A 24,763-nucleotide genomic window follows, 5' to 3' on the forward strand; every position below is an offset into this window, starting at 1 on the left:
ACATCGGTATGTATTAGGTCCAATAGACCCTCGCCCCTTTCACAAGTACTTGTGAAGGGCGACTTAGTCATCTTTCCAAGCAAACAAGACTCGCATGTGTCATCTTCCCTAAGGTCGAATGACTCCAACACTCCATCCTTTTGGAGTTGGGCTATGCGTTTCTTGTTGACATGTCCAAGACGACAATGCCACAAGGAAGCTTTATCCATACTAGTGGAAGAATCAATATTCAAAACATCATTTCCAAAGTCATCAACAATCATAACAGTTTCATATATTCCATTACATGGTATAGCTTCAAAGTAAAAGACACCATTTAGATAAGCCAAAATAGAACCATTCTCATTATTAAAAGAAAATCTAAATCCTTGTCTAAATAAACCATGAAATGAAATGATGTTTCTTGCCATTTCTGGCGAATAGCAACAATTGTTCAAATCTAAAACTAAACTATTCCTAAGCACTAAGGAATACACTCCAATCTTGGTTACAGGCGACGATCTTCTGTTCCCCATGATTAGATTGATCCTTCCTTGCTCCACATCCCTACTTCTTCTTAGTCCCTGCACATTAGAACAAATGTGATAACCACAACCGGTATCAAGAACCCAAGAAATAGCATGATTAGAATCGTTAGATTTGATTGTATATATACCTGCGAAAGATGGCTTGATCTTTCCTTCTTTGATTGCTTGCAGGTAATCCGGGCAGCTTCTCTTCCAATGTCCTATCTTGTGGCAGTGGTGACACTCTGCCTCTTTCGGGTTAGAGCAGGGCTTGGCGGGATCAACTTTGGTCCCACTAGAAGAGGCACCATCTCGGGCTTTCACTTTGCGATAGTTCTTCGATGAAGCTTTCCTCTTCTTTCCCTTCCCTTGTCCAATAGCCAAGACAGGAGCAGCGGGCGGATTGGGAGTAGGTGCAACAGACTTGTCTTTAAAGTTGCTCTCAGCAACCCTCAAGAGACCTTGGAGCTTGCTTAGGGTGACCTCTTCTTTGTTCATGTGGTAGGTCATCCTAAATTGATTGTACATCGGAGGCAAAGAGTGAAGCACCATGTCGATCGCCAAATCCTCACCGAAGTCAACATTTAACTTGCGAAGGCGGTCGACATACCTTTGCATCTTTTGCAAGTGCACGGTAAGAGATTCTCCATGACCCATCTTCGCGGAAATCATGTTAGTGAAAATCTCGTACCTCTCTTGTCTCGCGTTTTGGTGGTACCTTTCCAATAAGTCTTGGTGCATCTCGTACGGGTACATGTCCTCGTAGGACTTTTGGAATTCGGAGTTCATGGTGGCGATCATGATGCAATGTACCTTCGTTGCATCTCGCTCATGAGTTTCAAAGGCGGTGATTTCGGCTGGAGTAGCGATTTCGGTGTTGATTTTCTCGAGCTTCTCATCAAGGACATACTCTTTGTCCTCATAGCGAGCAATGGTGCGAATGTATCTTATCCATTCGCTAAAGTTCGTTCCATCGAAGGTGACCTTTTGGCAAAGGCTCATCAATGTGAAAGAACTAGCAGCAGCGTTGCTTGCGTTCGACATCTACAATTAGAAAAGGACAAAGATAGATTAGAATAAGAATCCCTAATTATCACCCAATAAGAAAATTAGGGCTAGGATCCAACAATAACATTTACATACTAGAAAAGGGATGCCGTAATCTAACATGCAAATAAATTGAAGGTAAGTGAATGACGATTCACTAATTCTCCATCACGAAAACTTAAACTATTAGTCCTAAGTGTTTTTGAGAATTCCTAGGTTCGGATGAGATTCATTGAAACTATTCAATGGCATGTTTAAATCTCGATATGCCCCTCTTGTTTGTGACTGGGATGCCGAGGATCACAAAGCGGGTGTGAATTACCATGCAAATTCACATGGCGCCTTCATTGTAACAATCACCTATTCGACGTGCCGGTAAACCACACACGCTCCATCGAACTATGATAAACAACGAATCACCCTTTGCCACCTTCGCTTAGAACCAATTAGTGTGCCGGTAAACCACACACGCTCCACCAACATCTTAGCAAGGTGCAAAGTGTAATTTCATGGGATTGCATCAATTCACTTTTCCTAAAGTAACTAGGATTGGGAAAATTTAGAAATATGTGTAGTTACTTGTATTTCTTATTATACTTTTAATGAGAGGATGAGGTCGCCCTATCCTACCCGTTCGGCTAACGACCCTCCACCAATCAAGCAAGCGGTGGGTGTGAGTGTACACCCATTAAGCGCCATTTTATAGGCCGCAACCTTATACCCACCTTATAGATCGGCTTCGTGAATGAGGCCTACTAACGGTAAGACTAGCATTTAGTTATACATATATATATTATTCTAGTAATATCATATTAGTATAGGGTTGTATTTTAAAACTTTTAAAATCTAGGGTTTGAAATTTAAGTTGTCTAAATTAGAACTTTTAATCACAAAAGTAAATTTCAAAACATGAGGGTAGGTTTTTAAACATTTAAAACATGGAGGATCAAATAACAAATAATTCCAATTAACAATTAATATCCTAATTATCTATATTTGATTTATTCAAGATTTCTTTTAAGATAATTACCAAAATAATTAAAATAATTAATTAATTATCATATAAGGAAATTAAATATTTAATTAGTTGATAATTACCTTTAACTAGATCAAGATAATAGTTATATTTATCAGAAAAACGAATTAATGTTGATCTAATTAGTTTATGGTAAGTTAAGATAAGATAAACACAAAGAAATCCCGAATCTGGCCATTCCTGACGCCTGGACTCGCCGAGTGCACAAATGGACTCGCCGAGTCAGGCCTACTCGTCGAGTCCACTTTGAGACTCGCCGAGTCCATGACTCAGAAACCAAAAATTCGAATTTTGCAGGTTTGTTTCAGTTAATCAAGCAACAATTTACAGAAAACCAAGCTAGGCTCTGATACCACTGATGGGTTTTAGCCATAAGAACTTTCCTATGTGCGCATGCAAAACCCTAATGCTTGGATCTAGGCTTTCTAATAAACATGCTTTGAATCCAAGACTTCTAATTACTAATTAGGTTAAACAAGAACATTAAAACAGATCTAGAATCATACCTTTGAGTTCCTTGTTGATCTTGAGGTCTTGGAGCTTCTAGAGTCACAAATGTCACTCCTCTAATGGCTTACAAACACCAAAGCAAGGAGGATGATTTGGGAGAGAGGAGAGGGGAGGAATTTCGACCAGAGGTTCCTTACTTTAGGTCAAGTTTCGAATTCCATCAGCCATGGGGTCTATTTATACTTGTAGACTCCTTAAGGATTACAGATAAGTCCCTATCAGATAATCTTCTCTTAAGGCTATCCAAATCCATTCCTAGATAACTCTAATGGACGATTTTAGCTATCCTAATCCTCTTAGAATTCGTCCATAGTATATCCAAATGGATTTACAGTTAAAGCTTAACTATCAAACAATTGACAGTTTATACCCCTTTATTTAATTAATCTCTTTAAGTCACCAAATTAATTCTAATTAATTCTATGACTTATATTAATCAAATAACAAATATATTATTCATTATATTAATCCCATAATATATTAATAATATTTATTCTCTCTTAATAAATCATCCTATCAAGTTGCTATGGTGAAGGCAACCCAAAAGGACCATGCACAATCGAATATAGTTACAGCCTTAGACACTATTCCAACAGATTTATCATCAACTATCTCGAACATAACTTTCTTAATTTGTTCATACGTGATAGGATGAATCATAGACGCAGCCTAGGCATCACTAAGTTGGTTTGGGAAGAAAGAAATAGGGTCATGAATGGGTGCAATGGGGTGAGTGATGCCACGGAAATCTTGAAAGTGGGTGAACCTCTTCGGGGTCTTAATTCAACTCTTCTGCCGAGTACTGAAGTGGATAGGGTTTTCTACAGGGTTCGTGTGAGAATGGAAATGTCTAAAGAATCCTAAGAGATTATTAACATTTCACTAAGTGATCGATATCGAGTCTTGCTACGATTACACAGGGTATACAAATCATATATAGCTTAGATCTGATAGGCCTTCGAATATGTGATACTAATCTAGATCCACATCCCAACGAGGAAAAGGAAATAGGGCGAAACCACACATTCTTAGCCTATGGGATCCTTATTATATATAACCTTGGGAGTATACTCTTTGTAATTGTAGGTATATCAATAAGGATCTTTTTAGTTCTTCACACAAGGTTAGTTATGGATCCTAAAATACCCCTATGGTATTTTAATTCTTGTTTGATTCTTATCTTCTGAATGTGATTCTAGGATTAGTGTGAGTCTTTTAGTATTCCAAAATACTCCTATAGTATTTTAAACTTTATGTTTGGCTCTAGCATTCCTAGTTGGTAAGTTTCAGACCTATTGCAACACCACTATCACTCCCAAGCACACGTTCATCGCATCTCGAATAAATGTAGTTGATCAGGTTACATTTATGCCAGCTTACGATTACATAACTGCCTAGGTTTCATGGTAATGCTCAACATCCGAAGACTTTTATTCTTGTTCTTCTTGTGATACTTGTGTTAGGGTGTTTAGATTCTGGATGTTCTTATACTTTGGTAAAATATGGTTATATTTTAAAGGATAATTCTTGGTCAGAGTGTTTTATCCCTATGTATTTATAGGCTGTATATCTTTTATGAATTGATATACTTAGCTCACTATAAACAATGCTCTGATACCAATCTATCACACCCCAAAACCGGAACGACGGAAACGTTCTGGGGTGGATGACGTCATGTCAAGTATCACAACATATGTAGTATAGTAATCAAAGTACAACAACCATTGCATTAATAGTAATAGTTTTACATAGTTTACATTGTATAGAATCATCAAAGTAATATAGAAACTAGTATAGATGCAGCTTGGCACAAAACCGTCTTCAACAGAAGCTCCTGGAATGTACCTGTCTAATGCTGACCTGAGAATACAAGTTATTTGAAAAGCGAGTATCAACATTTTTACAAATGCTAGTGAGTTCATAAGTATTTAGTGTCATTTATTACAAATACCTTTATATAAGTAGTAGTTTTCAAGCATACAGTGAAATAGAGTCCTTTCCAGAAAATCCTATATTTTCTAATTAAAAAGCAGTCTTCTACCAAGACCGGTCAGAGTTATGTTGTAAAAAGTTAGTTTTCCCTTAAACACTATCATTATCAAAATACGGGATTTGATTTTTAAGGAAGTAGGAGAATATCAGGGAAAATAACATATGCCTCAGCAGTGAGGACTGCTGACTAAGGTAAAAGGAATCATAGACTCCAGAAGAGTATCGACTGAACGACACGCCTGGCTCAGTCTAATAAAAGGAGACACAGACCCCATACGGTATCAAATGAAAGATACAACTAGTAAGGTCTAAAACAGTGGAGATAGACCCTAGCCAGTATCAAATGAAAGATACAGCTAGTAAGGTCCAAAACAATGGAGACAGACCCTAGACAGTATCAAATGAAAGATACAGCTAGTAAGGTCCAAAACAGTGGAGACAGACCCTAGACAGTATCAAATGAAAGATACAGTTAGTAAGGTCCAAAACATCGGAGACGGACCCTAGATAGTATCAAATGAAAGATACAGCTAGTAAGGTCCAAAACAGTGGAGACAGACCCCAGACAGTATCAACTGAATGATACGTCTAGCAAGGTCTAAAACAGCGGAGACAGACCCCAGACAGTATCAACTGAATGATACGTCTAGCGAGGTCTGAAACAGTGGATACAGTGAATACAGTGTATAAAACCAGTTACCTTAAAGCCATGAATTATAAGGTAACCCCGAGATACTCGTAACCATACTGATAGACACTAGAGAACTTGACGCCCTGCAAGCATCGGTATGAATATGACATTTGTCACCCCTTGGCTTGGTAGGCCGTGGACTGTAGCTAGCAGTCAGGGTGCGGGGGTTTCAATCCCGTATAGATCTATACACACAATGTCCGCTCTCCCTACAAGAGACTCTGGTTACTAACTTGACAACGAAGAAGGCCGTGTACTGAAGATGTATCTCGTGTAGTGAGATCTGATGTAAAATACTGGACTAATGATAGAGACTCACAACTGAACTGACTAATGTAAACTTATATGACTATGCTTGTATACATAATATATAATTAATGATCAAACGACCTTCAGACGGACATCCGATCCCACCAGACCACATCTCAATGAAGAAAAGGAAATAAGGCGAACAAGCCTTCCTAAGTCCTTCAAACATTATTTATATGCATTTATACAAGTACAGACATACATCTAACTATGTTTAAGTGCTTAACAAGTAGAAGTGTATCGAGAAGTAGAAGCGTATCGTGGTGTACAAGCGTAACGTGATGTATAAGCGTATTGTGAAGCATAAGCGAATCGTGAGGTATAGGCGTATCGTGATGTATAAGCGTATCGTGATGTATAAACGTATCGTGATGTATAAGAGAATCGTGAAGTAGGAGCGTTAACAAAGTAGAAGTGCTACTAAGGTATAAGCGTCTACGAAATAGTAGTATTAACAAAGTAGAAGCGTTTAACAAGTGTAAGTGAAGTAGGAACGTTAACAGGTATAAGCGTATCACGAAGTGAAAGTGTTATCAAGTAGGCGTTTAAACTAAGCAGAAGTGAAGCAGGAGTATCTTAACCAAGTAGGAGTATAAAAACATGGAAGAAATCTTTGATGAAAACTTTAGAAAACCCTTATACATAAGAAAATCATGAATTTGTATTCTTATGTAAAATAAGTTTGAAAACATTTGGGAATCCTTTGAAAACCTTTCATAAACAAGTTTAAAATGAAACTTTGATAAAACATTCAGTGCGAAAGTCAATTTGAGGAAAGCTTTGAACACGTAAAGACGTTTTAGAGAACCATTTACAGTGTCATACTTGGTAAAACAGTTAACAGTGTAATAAATCCTTGTGCATGTAGGTTATCGATCACATGTGATTGATATGATAACTGACATGTTTAACTTGTATTCTCCCCTATAAAAGCAGGTAAAAATATTTGAAAGGTTCATTTAGGGGTATGAACTCACCTGATGTAAGTGGATCCGACGAAGGTGCCAGTTGGGTGCTCGGTGTCAAGTAAGGACTTGGACACACTTAGTGAACTATTAACATATGATAACATATGTTTACATACAATTAGTACATATAATACTAATTAAACAAGTATACGCATCCTAAAGTGTGGAAAACACTTTGATTAAGTGCTTGGGGGTGTCCCGGGTAACATCTAAGAGTGTGTATGGCCTAGATAGGGAGTTTACTCTTCAAGAGTAAACTCTATATAGAGTTCATGGACCTGGGACTAACTCCCCATGAGTTTACAGCCGTAAACTCATGGTGAGGGTGTTCTAGGATGCTTAAAGGCCTTATATCAATTGTGAAATTTTGCTAGGTCCAAATATAAAGTGTATGAGTGGATTTAAGGCACCTAAATGGACCAAATAGGAGTTTACGGCCCTAAACAAAGGAGTTTACGACCGTAAGCTCCTATGGACATATTCCTTGGGTGTTTTAAGGGTTTAAATGATAGAGAAATAAATCCTACGCATTTTTCTAAGTCAAATGGAGGAGTTTGGGCACCATTTGGGCACTTAATGGGAGTTTACGACCTATGGACCAATTCTATGGGAGTTCACGGCCATAAACTTCTATCCCCTTGGTATTATTGAAGTTTTAAGCCATTACTTCAATAGGTTTGCTTCTAGACATTTATCCAAGGCCATAGGAGGTGCTTTAGGGCATTTCTAACACTAGAAATTAAGTTTACTCCCCATGAAGGGGAGTTTACGGCCCAAGCAAGTTCTTGGGCAGTGAACTCATGTTTACTCCACAAAATGCTAGTTCAAGGTGTTCTAAGTCCGATTCCATAAGCCTGCAAGTCATATATAAGCCTTAGGGGCAATTTGGTGGGGGTTTTGGGGCTTAAAAACCCCATTAAATGGTGTTCACGGTCCAAGAGTGTTCTTGGGCCGTAAACACATAATTTTGTCCCTATTTTATGTCTTAAAATCGAATTTGCATGCTAGATAAGCTATACAGCAAGTTAGGATAGATTACTCACTTGTTTGGGGCTCGAAATGGACGATTTTTGGCTCGAAATTAAGTTGTAGAGAGAGAGTTTAGAGAGAGGGTGAAAAGGGTGGAATTGAAGTCCACTCCCCTTATATAGGGGCTTGAGTTGAGGCTCAGTGTAAATCTACCCGATACTGCCGTTAAACGGGGCTTTTTGGTCGCACCTGATTAAACGGTCAAATTTTGACTTGGTTGAAACTGAACATTTTTAAGGGCATTTTGTGGGTGTTTCTAACTTGTTTCAACCCTTACCAAGTCATTATAAAAGTCCCACATTAGTTTACCTCTTCCAAAAGGTTAACGGACAGATAACTAAAACGAGGCTTATTAACGGAAGGAGGTTTAAAAAATGACGGAATAAATTTCGGGTTGTCACAAGCCATACTTGAAAGCATATAAAAAGGGAATTGATTCTTCCACATTAACTTTTTATAATTCCACTGACATTTATATATGTTGACATTTATACCCTCGTATTACTTAAGGTTATTGGAGAGAGAAAAAAACTCCATTTTTTTGTTGAAAAATCATTGTTACTCCCCCTTCTCTCATACACATAGATCTGTACTCCATTGATCATTATCATTCCAATCTCTGTAAAAACATTCTTTTCCCTCATCCTCTTCATCGATAAAACAACAATAACAATAAAAACTCTCAAATCGATCACTCCTCCCTTCACAATTTGAATATGTTATGGGTTTATTTTAACCCACAGAAAACCCAAATTAATTTTCTTCAAACTCCAAAGTAGCAGGCCAACTATGTTACATGTCTTCAATTCGTGTTAACGAGTAGTATATATATATATATATATATATATATATATATATATATATATATATATATATATATATATATATATATATATATATATATATATGTTTCTTATTCCTTTGTATTGTACACTTCTTTAATCAATGAAGATAAAATTTCTCTCTTTCAATCAGCTCATATCAATTTGACATGGTATCAGATTAATTGTTCATCTTTTTCTTCTTTCAAATTCTTACTCTGTTTTCTGCAATTATATCTCAATCTATGAGTTCTCATCCCTCATCTAGTAATTCTTCTCAAATTATTGATAATTCGAGTCCTTATCATCTGGGATCTGGAGATAATCCAAATTCCATTTTTTAAATCTCAAACAACAACAGCAGCAAAAAGGAAAAGACCCAAGGTCAAAAGCTTCTTTAAACCAAAGTCTTCTTTAGAGAGTAGAGCATTGGAAATTTGCCAAAAATTGCCACCATAGTAGCACATGCGAAAAAAAAGAGAAAACGACCATAACAAGTATTACAATTTCCCAATATCCACTCAATGTTAAATGATTTGAGGTTTGCCATTAGGGTAAACAATCAACTCACAACTGTCGATTGTAGAAAAGATCAGTATAACTCCAAAATAGCCCCAAGAAAAGATGAGCACTTCGCCTCTGATTAGCATCTGATTATGGGCTTGATATGTAGTTTACTCCTTATGTTCTTTTCAGTGAATCCAGATGATTTAGGAAAACTAAAGAAGGATTACAGAAATGGTTTAGAGAGAGAGAGAGAGTTAGTTAGTTAGTTAGTTAGTCGGAGAGAGGACGTTGTTTGGTAAAAAGGATATCTTATAAAACTTAAAATAGGTTATAAAAGTATAATTGTCAATAAATTTAAATATCAATGGATGCATGAAAAATCTCAGTCGAAAAATAAGCACCCATATAAATTTTTTGAAATATAGACTGTTTTTGTAAAAATAGAAACTAGAAATTTTACAAAGACCTTTTCTATAAATTAAAGAATCGTAGAGATTAAATATTTCAAAATCTAGAACGTTAGAACGTTTGGAGCAAACTTAGAAAAACATTAGGCAAAACTTGAGAAAAACATTACAGATATGAAGTTTGTTTTAATATATAGTAAAGTGACATGAAATATATATAAACTATTTGCCTTTTATAATATATTAATATTCTACAAAAGTATCATAAATGAGTTATAAATTATCCCTTTCGTTTACTAAAAACTATTCAAATAACGGTATATGAATATAAAATTGTAATCTTTTACTTTCAGATAGCATATTTTTAGAAAAATAATATTTTATAAAAAAATTATTACCGTTATTTTATTAACCTTAATAATAAGACATTTGACCGTATCCTGATTAACTTGTTCGAAAATTGGTAGAGATCTCTAAAAAAAACAATGATACTTTTTTAGAATAAAAATAAAACAAATACTTTTTTGTCGTCTATAATCAAAGTCTATGCTTACTTACTCAAAAACATAAATTGGCTATATTTGAGAACCATATTAAATAAAATCCTGATTTTTTTCTTTTCCTTTTTTTTTTTGAAAAAAATGAAAGATCCTTCTTTTGCTATATCCGACTTAGGCTATCAGGAGTGGGAAGGAAAGGACGCGTGAGAGCTGACGTGTCAGCCCCTTTCACACGTGAACACCGCCCCACCTTCTGGTGAGTGTCTTGTTCCGTGGAGCTGAAGACGGGTGAAGACGATGAATTTGATTGGCTATTTCTTTTTGACCGTTGCTTTATTACCGTTTGTAAAAAAAATTTAATTAATTAATTAATTACTACCAATTCTCTATATATATCAACATATATTTTACCTTTCAAACACACACCAAACTTTGAACACAAACAAATATACTCTCATTCAAAAAATACACTTTCCTCCATGGATCCAAACCAAAATAACTCACCCACCCCAAACACCCAAAATACTCCAAATGATCCGTTAGCAAACATTGACTATATGCAATTGTTATCATCCCCCGTTCAACAACAACCTTTATTTACCAATCTTTCATACCACCCACAATACTACCAAAACCAACCACAACCACAATTTGTTCAAACCCAATTTCAACCCTTTCAACAACAACCTCCTCCGCGTTTTCAGCCCCAAACTTTCCAACAGCCACAACCAAGTTCACAGCCATCTCAAATTCCATTATCGCAATCTCAACCCGTAAACCTTGACGATGAAGACGACGACGAACGGGTTCAAGAAACACAACCAAGTCGTAGAAGGCAAAAAAAATCCAAAGATTCAACAAAGAAGAAAAACACCCAATGGACCGAGGAGGAGGAGGCGACTTTAGCTAAAGCTTGGATTGCCATATCACAAGACGGGGATGTCGCCAACGCGCAATCGGGACATAGCTTTTGGAATCGTATTTTAGACCACTTCCACGCGTTATTGGGAAGGCAAACGAGCCGGACATATGATTCAGTCAATGCTAAATGGCGCGATCTTAGAGCAACGTGTACCAAATTTAATGGCGTATTTGACAATTTAAAAAATATGCATCGAAGTGGTAGCAATGATTTCAACATTTTGTCAACGGCGTTGCACCAATACAAAATTACCAACAATGGTAAACCTTTTGGCAACCAAAAAGCGTGGGAAGTTTGTCGCAATGGCCCAAAATAGGTCCTTTATCCGGAAACGGCGCATTCGGGATCTACCACCGGTTCCAACAAAAGGCCGAGAACGTCTGAGTCGGATATCGGTGCTAACCTCGACCTCAATGATGAGTTCGACGCCACCGAGGGTGAGGGTCCATCGGACGTCCATCTTCGTCGACCACCGGGTAGGGACAAAGCGAGAAAGGGGGCTTCGTCTAGCGGAAAATCAACCAACGAGGACGTGTTAGCGGAGAAAATCGAAAAAACTCTACATTTTTTAGAAAAAAAATTTGATTCAACGGAGGAGCAACGCCGGCGACAATTGACACTCACCAATCTTCAAATCGTAAACACAGTGCCGCAACCCAATCTCGACCCGAAAAATTTAAGGATCTTTATGAAAATTCAACAAGAAGTTCTCGACCAATATCGCAACTAGATTTGATGTTTTTTAATAATTTAGGTTTAATTTTCTAAGTATGGATTATGTTTTTTTAGTATTTTAGTTTTAATTTTCTGTGTTTTAAATTATGTAATATGGTTTTAATTAATATAAAATATGTTATTTATAAAATATGTTATTTATTTAATATTTTATTTATTTAACAAAATGGTAAAAAAATAAAAAAATAATATAAAAGTAAATGTTGTTAGTGGTGACCATTTCCATAGTGGAGTGGGTTGGTGGTGAAGGTGACATGGCGCATAGGTGACGCCACTTTTCCGGTGAGTTTATAGTGACGAATCCATATAGCCTTACTCAACCTTTTATTAACATTAGAGATTAATTGGGTAAAAAGTCTCGACCATAATTAAGAAAAAACAACAAAGACACAATAGAATTGAAACACACAACAAGTCAAAAGGAATCATATTGACTTTGACCTTTTAACTTTTATATATATTTTATATATTAGATAAATTTATTAGTCTTTTTTATTTTTAATTATATATTTTAATAGATTAAAATATAAGCTCATCAATCTCTCCATTAGTATATACAATTCATATTTAGTAGAAATAGGTTCTTAAATGGTTTCTATCTGAAACTCTCCAAATATACAATTCATTTATAAGTCTATAAAAACACTATCTTTATATAATTGTGCAAATTGTAGTAAATAAGTCGTTGAAAAAAAAAGTTAGATACTAAACATACATAACCCAAAACCACACGTATCATTCGTATAATTTACTCAAAATTGAATTTTATACAACTTCCGACTTGTTAAACCCATAAATGCTTTTATTTATTTATTTATTTTTTAAATGCTTTATGAATTTATTAGTACAACTCATACCACTTTCGAGTTGTTTAACCCATTAAACCATTCTATTTAGAGAAATTAAATATTATAATAATTCGTTATAAGTTTGTTAACTGAAATTATCACTTTTGACTTGTTTAATCCAATACCCCAATTTTATGTTTAATTAAGTTCCTTTAATTTTATACAAAATGATAATTTTATGATAAACGAGTCGAAATTCACACAAACTGACTGGTAATTGTCAACTAAAGTTTACATGTCAGCAGTGGAAAAAGAAATTGTTCTTTTTAATACCTTTTCAACTCTGTTTCTTCATGGAGATAACTCAACATCAAACAGATCACCCAATTTCATCTTGAGAAAGTAACATTTAGCTCAAAATTAGAAGATAATAAGGGAGAATTACAACAGATGAACATATGAACATACAAACGAAAATCGTTTGAATTCTGATTCTTATTAGGTTTAATTTATCAGTAATAAACAAACCATACTCGCCGTCGCCAAGAACAGCTAGAAAAACCCACAAAAAAAAACTACGATAAATTATTCCTCAATCGAGAAAACTGAAGATCTACCTAATAAACCAAAACTTATTACAACAACAAAATCAATTGAATCGAGTTACCTACCGCCGATCACGATCGTCAATCGCCAATCGATCCGATCCCCGTCACGAACAAACCGGCGACACCGTCGAAGCTCTTCTAAAGCGTCGTGGGCTTCGTCTCCGTCTCTCTCCGGCGAAACAAAAACACGAGAAAACAGTTCTGAGCACGTTTCGGAGCACCTGTCCTCTTTCTGGAATCAACCGTGGCGGAGTTGACGGTTGTGGAACACGACGGAGTGCAGGCGGTGGTGGGTGAGGTGGAGCGGTGGTAGACATGTTTAGGATGATGTGAGTGTTTATATAGAGTGAAAAAGTGAAGAAGTGAGGTGGAGGACGGTGGCTACGTCGGTGGCTACACCGGGAAACGGCGAGGAATGTGAGTGTGAGTGAGTGTCGTGTCGACAGAGGAGTAGAAGAGTGGGTTAAGTAAGAGAATGTGTTGAATGCGCGTTTGAATCTTAACGAGTAAGGCAGCGTGTGAGACGTGTGTACAATATATATTAAGCTTGGGGAGCAAGAGAATCATTCTTGGCTCCAATTTTTGTGAGTTTGAATGGGTCTTGTTTAGGCACATTATGATTTATGATCACCTACAACCTTTATTTCTTAATGCTTCTATGCAACTTGTTTTTTATGGTAAGGATTAAATCTTGTGCATTCTCTTGTTATGGATTTTTTTGGGTGTTTATAATTTGTAGAAAATGATTTTTTTTTTTAATTTAGGGAACATTAATTGATTATTTTGTTATAATTCTAGTATGATTGATTGTTTTAGGTTAAACGAGATTAATATGCAATAATAGCTGACTTGTAGGACAGTTTTAGAGTAATATGGTCTAAAAAATATTCGAAGAGTTTGTTATTGTTCATGATCATTTTTCTACTGTTGTTATGAACTTTGTAGGTGCTTACATTTATATAAAATGTGTGTTTTTGTTTACGATTTAAGGAAAAATATTCGATTGTTTTGTTATAATTGGAATAAGATTGGTAGGATGACTTGAGACTAATGCGTTCTAAGCAGAATCCAAAGAGTTGCTCTGTGATTATCTATTTCTCTTATTAGCATAAAAAGATGGTTTATAGGGCTTCATGTGGAGCTCCATCGACTGATTATTTGCAATATTCCCCCATGGCACCTGTAAGCTATTGATCATTAAGGGATACTTTCACTTAGATGGTGATCCCTTTTTCTCGTGTTCAAACGATCAGAAACACGTTCTGTTTTACTGCAAATGATTGAACTACGAGATTCGATCATTCCTAGTGAAACACAACGTGTTCGAGGTTCACAATGTATTACTTGCTATCAAAGTTTGAGTCATAATTCAGTAAAAGTAACTCTCTTAAGATATATATACTTGTATTAAAGAAATTGGTTGCATGGATTTGAATTTATATAGGTTGTGTAGATGAAATTTTGAAAAGGGAACGAGATTGCCTATGATTAAATGATAATTAAATTACTTAAAGTGAACGAATAACATTTTATTTATACCTATATTTATTTATACATTGGACCAATATGTATAACTTGGTCTTGGATAATATTACTATAATTATGAAAACTAAACAAAGTAATTCTTATGTATTGTGTTCTGGATCCGGATAATATAACTTTTCCTACTAACATCTTTTTTTTTTTTCTTTCATATACAGTCCATTCAAGTATTGCGCAAATCATTCACTATCATGAATATATTTTAGATATAAATAAAATCTGCATAGATGTCGTTTCTCATTATAATAGACAAGACATGCATAACAACATGACAAAACAATTTTTAATATTAAATATTATATATAGTAAATGCACTAATAATAAATAAATATGTTCTTTTGTTATTGTGACAACTTGAGTTCAGTAGTAAATTACTATAACTCGTAAAAGTTAGTAACTCGGATTTAACTTACAAATTGTTACTTGTTGTCGATTTGGTGACTTGTCTTTAGATTAGAATCGCAATAAATATTCACAATGATTAGTTGTGAGACCTGTATATTATAATGACTGATTAAAATAAAATGTTAAATACGAATGATTAAACCGAAAGTTTATTTGAATTTGAAATAAGTAAAATTATGAGAAGAAAAAATTAAAAAAAAAACATATAAAAAAGTAAATTAAAATTATGTCTTTAGTTGTCAGACCCGTGTATTAAACGTGTTGATTATAACAAAATGTTAAATACAAATGTTTAAACTGTAAATTTATTTAAATTTGAAATTAAAGTTTAAAATTTGAAATTAATTCATTTTGATATGTTTAATTTGTGAAAACTAAATTAATAATAGATTGAAAGATGAAAAATAAAATAAATGACAAGTAGAAAATAAATATCTTAAACTTATAACAAAATGATATATGATAAAGTTATTTACTAGAAAAAGCAAAGGAAGAAATGGACCGATATAGGAAGAAATGGACGGATAGAATTTGTATTTGACAAGTTTTAGTGACTTTTTGTTCTTTTTTGATTGTTAGCACTAAATGGATTGGTAACCGGATCAATTGGGCTATAGAGTTAGAATTGGGTTATATTTATCTTGTATGTTGTCGGCCAATTGGCGAGGAATTGAGGATTAACATATTATATTTTATTTGGGTTGTTTTGTTCCACATCAATGGACATCTATTAGTTAATCACGTGGGCTGTAAGCCTGTAAACATCGATTCTTGGTCTTGAGGGTTTAAAAGTATACGATGTGGGTAACCTGAAGTGGGGTTATGGTTCAGGCAGCATCTCATAACACATCTCATAACACGGTCATAAGATGGTGAGCATTATATCCTCTTTTCGTTAAGGGGTGTTATAGTATATCTCGTTATGACAAAGATTAGATGAAACATGAAATTTAATTGGTTGTTGCATTTATCAACCAATCAAATTATTTTCTTTCTTTTTCGGTCTACCTCTTAACATGTTTTAACACAAGGAACACTAGTTCCTCTTGATATTATTGATTGAATTGTCATTTCAATTCCATGTTATAATATTACTCATACCTAATGCCTTAGCATCTAGCAGTGAGGTTATTCCATAAAAGTTGTAAATTATTAATCGAGTCTTTATGTAGTATTTTAGACTGTACTTCGGTAATTTTCAACTATTGCATACTATAAAAATAGATTCTTTTTTTAACCTAATTTTTTAACTATTACTTGTTAGCAACATGTAAATTGTGTGTGTTTCCATAAAAACCTATATATATATATATATATATATATATATATATATATATATATATATATATATATATATATATATTTCCAATGTTAGACATTTTATTTTCTCAAAATAAACCTAACTTGAACCTAATATCCAACAAATGCACATGCGCCCTAACATGGCCGGTAGAGTAAATTAACAAAAATAGGCCCTAGAACTTGAAATATCTAAAGTTTTTAAACAAAGGAATTATAACTTTTCATTCAAAATATAGGTCCTAAAACTTACAGAATAAATAAATAAAATTTCACTTAAAATAATACATAAATTTTTTTTTTGCTTATACTCGAATATCGCCATCCTTTTAATACTCATTAAATTGAAATTTTCAATAATATCTTCATAAATAACTTTATCCAAAAAAGTTGTTTTCAATTGCGATTTGCTATTTTTCTTCTTTGTTCTTCATTTTGAAGAATAAAACTTTGATGATTAAATGATTTGCTTCTAATATATTGTAATATATATATATATATATATATATATATATATATATATATATATATATATATATATATATATATATATATATATAGTTAGGTTCAAATGTTTTCACTATCTATTGTGTGTCTGTATCATTGATTCTGAACCAATCATTTTAGTTATTTTAAGAAAGTAATTAATGCATATTAAATGCTGAAGATGTAATTAATACCTATTATATCTTGACATGTAATATGCATTAATTACTTTCTTAAAATAACTAAAATGATTGGTCCAGAATCAGTCATACATGCACACAATAGATAGTGAAAACAAAATAATCTAACCCTATATATATATATATATATATATATATATATATATATATATATATATATATATATATATATATATATATATATATATATATATATATATATATATATATATATAAGTGATCAACAAGTATATCAAATTATTAGAAAAATAACTTTGATTTGCTTCTATCTAAAAAATCATAAAGTTACCTTCTAATTTTCTGCAACTTCAAAAGCTGTGAAATCAAAAACTTCTAAACTCAAAGAAGGATTGACAATGAAAATCTTTTTGCTTCAATGTCTCTTAATTTAAGAAAATAGGAATAAGAAAGAATGAAAGAAAAAAAAATATTTTACTTCTTTTAAATTATAAATAAAAATAAAAAACGACTCTACAAAGGAAAAAAATAGAATTTGATTAGTTTCTACCTTCCAAAACCATAAATTGATTTCCTTATTCCTTCTGATTTTCGAAACCGGCTTCCTTTTGCCTTCCGATTTTCGAAACTACTTTGTGTTTGCCTTCAAAATAAAAATTAAGAAATCCTTTACCTTATGATTTCAAATCCATAAAAAGAAGCTGAAAAAAATGAACCAAAACAAGTCAAAACATCAGAATCTAATTTCGAAACCACAAGGTTGATTTTTCGAAAAATGTAACAACAATTTTTTTTCCTGAGATTGTAAGCACTCAAAGGTGATTGTCGAGAAGATCGTAGAGTTGTTGCTTCTGATTTTCGAGAAGAAAGAAGTCAAAGAGGTATGATTATAAGAGATTGTTGCCTCTAAATTCGTTTGATCTTAAAGAAACAATGAGACCGTTGATGTTAAGTATTAGAGACGATTCACTAACCATCATTAATTTCCGCCTCATACGTAAGTCAATAAACAAGAAATCGAAGCGTTTTTTATTTTCCCAATTCAGATTATCCTGCTTACTTTCTTTGTGTTCTTGCATTATACGTGCTAATAGCCGAGATAAATGTTAACTTAATTTGATTTGGGCCTTGATATGAACATAAGCTTATATATATATATATATATATATATATATATATATATATATATATATATATATATATATATATATATATATATATGCTAATTTTTTTTGGGGCTGTAACATCTTATGTTTTCAGGTATTATCTTTTGAACCTTGGATTGTGATTTGTTTGCAAGATTGGTCGCCAATGGTATTTTCGTAATTTTGGCCATGCATGAGTACATTGGGCGTACTCTGAGTATGTTGGGCGTACGTAGCTAGGGTGCAAACCCTAATTTCTAGGGTTTGGAACATATTTCAACATCTTTTTGGCCTCATGTACACTCTTAACTCCAACCTCCTTCCTCATTTTGAAGCCCTAAAGTGTATGGTGACTTATGAAGCTTAAAGAGCCTTTTGTTGCCATTTTGGAGCTTTTGGAGAACAAGGAAGAATCTTGAGGTCGTGGTGTTTCCCTCAAGACCTTGGATCTAGCATCTACACTCCCTTGTGCACCTATTGGAGGTATAAAGCTCCAACCTTGATGAGTGTTCCATTTAGATCTAGTTTTAGCTTAAAGGTAGCACTTTTTTGTCCTAATCTTGATCTTTATGAGTATGGGATACTCCAAGACATTTGAGTTGTCCTTTTAGATGTTTTAGGATGCGTTAAGTCATAAAAATGTGTTCTTGGACATTAGTTTCTTTCCATGCATGATTTAGATTGTCTGAATGGCTAAAGCAGTTAGGGTTTTCGATGTTAAGGACTTAATAGCCATGCAAAACCATAAAGTTGGAAACTTTATGATTAAGGATACCTTTTAGGGTCTAGATTTGGATTTTTTACGTAAGTGCCTAAAGGATTAAGCACTTAATGGATGGAGTTGAGGGCACTCGTGTATGCTGGGCGTACTAGGGGGTACGTTGCGCGTATGCGGTTAGCTCCCCGAATTCAGTCAATCATGTAGTATGCCCCGCATACATATTTAGTACGCCTAGCTTACTCACTGAGTCAACTCGGTTGACTCAGTAGACTTTGACCTGGATTTTGACTAGGGTTTGACCTAGGGATATTTTAGGTATTTTAATCTGTATGATGAGACTGTGTCACTAAATTCATTAAGGTGACTGGTAGGGTTGATCTCAGAGCGGTGTGCTATTCAGTTTTCTCACCGTATCCATTGGTTAAAGGCACCAATGTCGGCCCATTATTGTGTTATTTAGGTTGATAATTGTTGTATGGTTTACATGAGTTTGTATGATGGGTTGAAATATACCCTAGGATGGGTCCATTTATCATATGTTTGGGTTGAAATAGACCCGAGGTCGGGTCCTATAGGTGTTTATTGGGTTGAAATACACCGCAGGGTGAGGCCCCAGGGCGGGGCCCATATATGTATATCGGGTTGGTTAAATCCCAAGGTTAAATGTAGTTTATGTTTTGGTATGTGGTACTTTAGGGAACTCACTAAGATCTGTGCTTACATTTTATGTTTATTGTTTTAGATACTTCCGATTTGAAAGGGAAGTGCCCAATGTGATGACACAACATCCTCCCTTTATGATTTTTTGCATTCTGAATAATTGTACTCTGATGTTTTGAATATTATGACTTAGTGTTTGATTTTGAACTATTGAAGAATGAATTGATAAACTTCTACATGAAAAAAAAATATTACTACTTTTGGGATGTTACCGGGCCTGTGATTTTATGGGCCTATTTATATGGACACTTTGAACTCCCTTTGGGCTGACCTTACGCCCTAAAAATCAATTACCTAAAAAATATTACTCTAAAACTCTAGTTCACATTTATGCTACTTCTTCTTCTTCTTCTTCTTCTTCTTCTTCTTGTTTTTATACACAACACTGGGCCAACAGAAATGACTTCTTCAAGATAGGAACATAAACTTAGTAAATAATGCTCAAATAGAATTATGCTATCATGAGTATGAAGCTCCTCTATTTACCTTTTGTCTCAATGTCGTTTTCACAAAATTAAGTTTGTTTTGAAATGTTGTCTCAAGGCTATTTTCATAAGCCAAAATTTCTCAATTTTTTTATATGAATACTAAATTTATTGAACGCTAAATTTATGTAAGATCTTAGGCATTAGCTGTTTTTTTTTTACCAATGTAACCTTCAACATGAAGATAATATTCGATACTCCCCATTTATATAGTGCTGAAGAGATGTGATTTCATATTGGAGGTTACAAATGTAGAAAATAGCTAATGTTTGAGATCCACCGTACACATAGTGCTAAATAAATTTAATAATGATTATAAAATATTGATAAATACTTGGCACAAAACAAGATTAAAGGTAGAAAATTAGAACTTACTAACAAAATTTGTCTAATACACTCTTAAAATAAACCTACTGTTTGACCTTATGAAAATAGTGTAAAATGCAGATTTAGGTATACAATATTTAAGATTATTTTAATTTTGATTTGGGGTTTGTGGTTTTGCTTGGTCGTGACATAGCGGTGGAGACCCATCGTGGCATGACCACAAGGTTTAAATGGTGGCCCGGTGGTGTGGTGGCCACCGCATCCCAAAATCCTAGGTCTTGGGTTTTGACCCCTATTTAAGGAATGAGGTGTTTAGGGTTTGCTCTATTCTCACCCCCATCTCATTAAAAGGTCATAGCAAACCCTAGCTTCTCTATCTTACACTTCCAAAACCTTGAAACTTTTTGCTTGTGATTCTTGAAGGAGACGAAGAAGTTTGTTGGTGCAAGGAGTGTTTAAATGCTTAGATCTATGATTTAATGCTTGGTTTGGTCCATTTGATGAGATCATTGTGGAGTTTGGAAAACTCCAGTGATTAAACTTTAGGGTATAAACCTCAGGTTAGTGTTTTCCATTTCTAGTGTGACACCTCAAATTTTAAATCAAAATTTTCATTTATAAATTACCAAAATAAGGTTCATAAACCAAGTCATCAAAAACATAAGTGTCAAAAACAAACATCATCACAAAATATTAGAGTATCTTAAACTGTCACAGTAACAAATCTCTTAACGATTGTGTACAAGCAAACCTTCGCATTCCCGTAATCCTTAGAAGTAACTAAAACCCATAAATCAGCAACTATAAGCACAAAGCTTAGCGAGTTCCCCAAAATACCACATACAACACAACATAAATAATCAACTATGGGTTATCAGCAAATCCTGGGGACTATCAGCAGTCCGAGCGGGAAACATTACGCCCTATGGGTTATCAACAACCTTGGAGACTATCTGCAGTCTCAGTCACACATAAATGGCATCATACAAAATAAGAATTAGACCTGGCTTGTCATGACAAATACAAATATTCTACCACAGAGGTAAGAACAAGTGAGGTGTCACATCCCCGAACCGGAGCGGCGGAAACATCCAGGGGCGGATGATGTCATTGTATAGTATCATAATAGTTGAATATAAATGAAACATAGCAATCCAAAGCATCATACTTTCAGATATACCATATTACATAGTTTTACATACTGTGTTTGTTCAAAAATAATCAACAATTACTGAATATAGAAATCCATAATCCTGCAACTCCTGAATTGGTAGATATTCGTTACCCTAGATTGTTAATCCCTATGTGAGTTATTATAACCATGCTTAATATGACTGTTATGCTTGTACAACGTTCTTCAGGCGTCGGAATTGGTAGATATTCGTTACCCTAGATTGGCCCGTCTAACTATAGCGAACAACTTAGGTGTGGGGTTGTCGATCCCGTATAAATCTATACACAACTATCTCGGTCTCCCTCCAGAAGACTCTAGTTATAATACATGACTTAAGGTGTACACTAGGTAGGTATGGTGAAAAGAATGTCTCACTAGAGCATTAACAGATTTATGTGATTTACGACTCCCCTTTTCTTGTATAATGAAATAATTTCACTATTGAAAATTTATGACATGTGTTTTATGACACCCAAACTATACCATTTATAGTTTGCCTAGTATGCTTTTGTGTAAACTATTTATATAAACTTTATGTAAATAGCAACTTGTAATCCTATCTAGTGGTAGTATATGGTGTTAAAACATAATATTCTTAGGTTTTAACCCACCAAAACGGTGATGACTAAAAATATGACCATTTTTACTAGAAAACTATTCTTAGCAAAAATTACCAAAATTTGTAGTTTGTACTTCTCATATTTTACCAGTTGATATTTGTTTCACAAAATAGATTATGTTTGTAAACTTTACCATTCCAACCTCATAGGTCACAGTTTTTTTAAAAAGAAATGGTGATTTCAACATTTTTATACAAATAATTATACCAACTTCAAGTAGTAAGAATGAGAGATGCAAGTGTTCAAAGGAAAAACATATTTTGACTTATATAAATATATGTTTTAGTTATCTTTATGTGTATCAACCCATAAAACACGATTTTTGTGTAATCAAAGCGGTGTTACAACATCTTATGCAACCATTACTCCATACTCAAATAATGAAGATGAAACAAGCAATATTCATAAGATAAACATGTTTTGACTTGTATCCCCCCCCCCCTAAAAGCATGAAAAACTTAAAAATGGGGGTATGAAGCTCATCTTGGGTTGGTTTTGTAGATGATTTGAAGGAAGATGAAAAAGATTTCGAGCCTAAGATAGAGATGATGAACTTGAAGAGCCTAAGATAATGATTCTTGAAGGAAATTGGTTTGTTCTAGAGATAAAATGGAGATGAAGTAGAAAAAGAAATGGCAAGAGAGGGTTTCCCTCCCCACTCTCGGCCGAGAGTTAAAAGAAGTGGGGGTGATGCCTCTATCTTGATACATGTTGGTCACTAGGATGTCTTGCATGGAAGCATGAAATATATTTGGATGCATGGTGTGGATGTTTGATGGTTAAAGAAGTGTAAAGTATTGATGTGGCACTAGGAAGGTCAAACTTTGGGTCTTGCACCCAAAATCGAATTCACTAGGTCAAAGGATAGGGTTTTTGGTTTTAGAGGTCACTGATTAAGGGTGATTTCGGTCATGGGAGTTTCCATGGCCGAAAACCCAAATGCATTTTTTATTCATGTTTACTATTTAATCTAACTTGAAATTTTAAATTTTTATTACAAACATGATTCTCAAAGTATGCATATATGTACTCATACAATGTCATTTTTGATTTACAAGAATCAATCATAACAGGGTTTCATAGAGAATTTATTTGTACATGGATACAATCCAGACTTTTCTAGGCGCAAGCTTGCTAGTTGTCACATCATCCCCCGTTACAGGGAATTTCGTCCCGAAATTAGTTCTAGAGCGGGCCCTCATGAACTAGGGAAGAGATGTGGATACTTCTGCTTCATCTGGTCTTCGCGTTCCCAGGTGAAATTAGGTCCTCGTTTGATGCTCCATCAGACCTTTATAATAGGGATGCGACTCTGTTTCGTGCGTTTCACCTCCCTGTCCATTATTTCCACAGGTTCCTTGATGAAATGGAGTTTCTCGTTTATTTCAATTTCGTCAAGCGGGACGATGAGATTTTCGTCGGATAGGCATTTCTTCAGATTGGACACGTGGAAGACAGGTTGTTCGTTGATGAGTTTAGGCGGTAGCTGGAGATTGTAGGCCACCGGACCGATCCTGGCTATGATCTCGAACGGTCCGATGTATCTTGGATTCAATTTTTCCCGCTTTCCAAAGTGTATCATCCCTTTCCTAGGAAATACCTCTAATAACATGCGGTCACCAACTTGAAATTCTAAGGGATTTTGTCGTTTATCCACGTAGCTCTTTTGTCGGTCTGTGGACACCTTTAGTCGTTCCCGAATTTGAACGATCTTCTCGGTTGTCTCTCTGATGATCTCGGGACCGGTGAGAGTGTTGTTGGGTACCTGAACTCTTTCCAGTTGTGTGTCTCCCACCTCAGCCCAACACAGAGGTGCCCGACATCTGCGTCCATATAAAGCCTCAAATGGAGCGACCTTGATGCTTGTGTGATATCTATTGTTATATGAGAATTCAATTAGTGGCAAATGGGTATCCCACGGCTTGCCGAAGTCTATCACATAGGCTTTTAGCATATCTTCTAACATTTGGATGGTCCTCTCACTCTGCCCGTCTGTTTGAGGATGTAAAGTTGTACTCATATCGAGCTTGGTTCCCAAGGACCTTTGAAGTGACTGCCAAAATCATGAAGTAAATCTACTATCTCTGTCGGAGATAATAGATGTTGGCACGCCATTTAATCTCACGATCTCCTTTATGTAGGTACTGGTTAGCTTTTCCATCTTGTACGTCTCCTTTATTGGTAGGAAGTGGGCGAATTTAGTTAACCTGTCGACAACTACCCAGATGGTGTCGAGTCCGTCTGCTGTCTTGGGCAACTTGGTTATGAAATCCATAGTTATCCGTTCCCACTTCCACTCGAGTAT

The 24,763-nt window shown here is 34.7% G+C and overlaps 1 protein-coding gene and 1 long non-coding RNA gene across 2 annotated transcripts; one reads left to right on the plus strand and one right to left on the minus strand.

The window, feature by feature from the left end:
* The first annotated feature begins 10,802 nt into the window (after positions 1-10,802).
* Positions 10,803-11,561, plus strand: LOC128127698 (uncharacterized). The gene has a single exon (XM_052766371.1). It carries the CDS (start codon positions 10,803-10,805, stop codon positions 11,559-11,561), a length of 759 nt encoding a protein of 252 aa, XP_052622331.1.
* A 1,664-nt stretch (positions 11,562-13,225) lies between these two features.
* On the minus strand, positions 13,226-14,132 carry LOC122195706 (uncharacterized). Its single transcript, XR_006186266.2, has 2 exons — positions 13,440-14,132; positions 13,226-13,320 (listed from the first exon to the last, which is right to left on the minus strand). It is a non-coding gene; the product is annotated as an uncharacterized LOC122195706 (long non-coding RNA).
* Positions 14,133-24,763: the final 10,631 nt, after the last annotated feature.

Source organism: Lactuca sativa, chromosome 8 (assembly GCF_002870075.4).
Source record: "Lactuca sativa cultivar Salinas chromosome 8, Lsat_Salinas_v11, whole genome shotgun sequence".
NCBI lineage: Eukaryota > Viridiplantae > Streptophyta > Magnoliopsida > Asterales > Asteraceae > Lactuca > Lactuca sativa.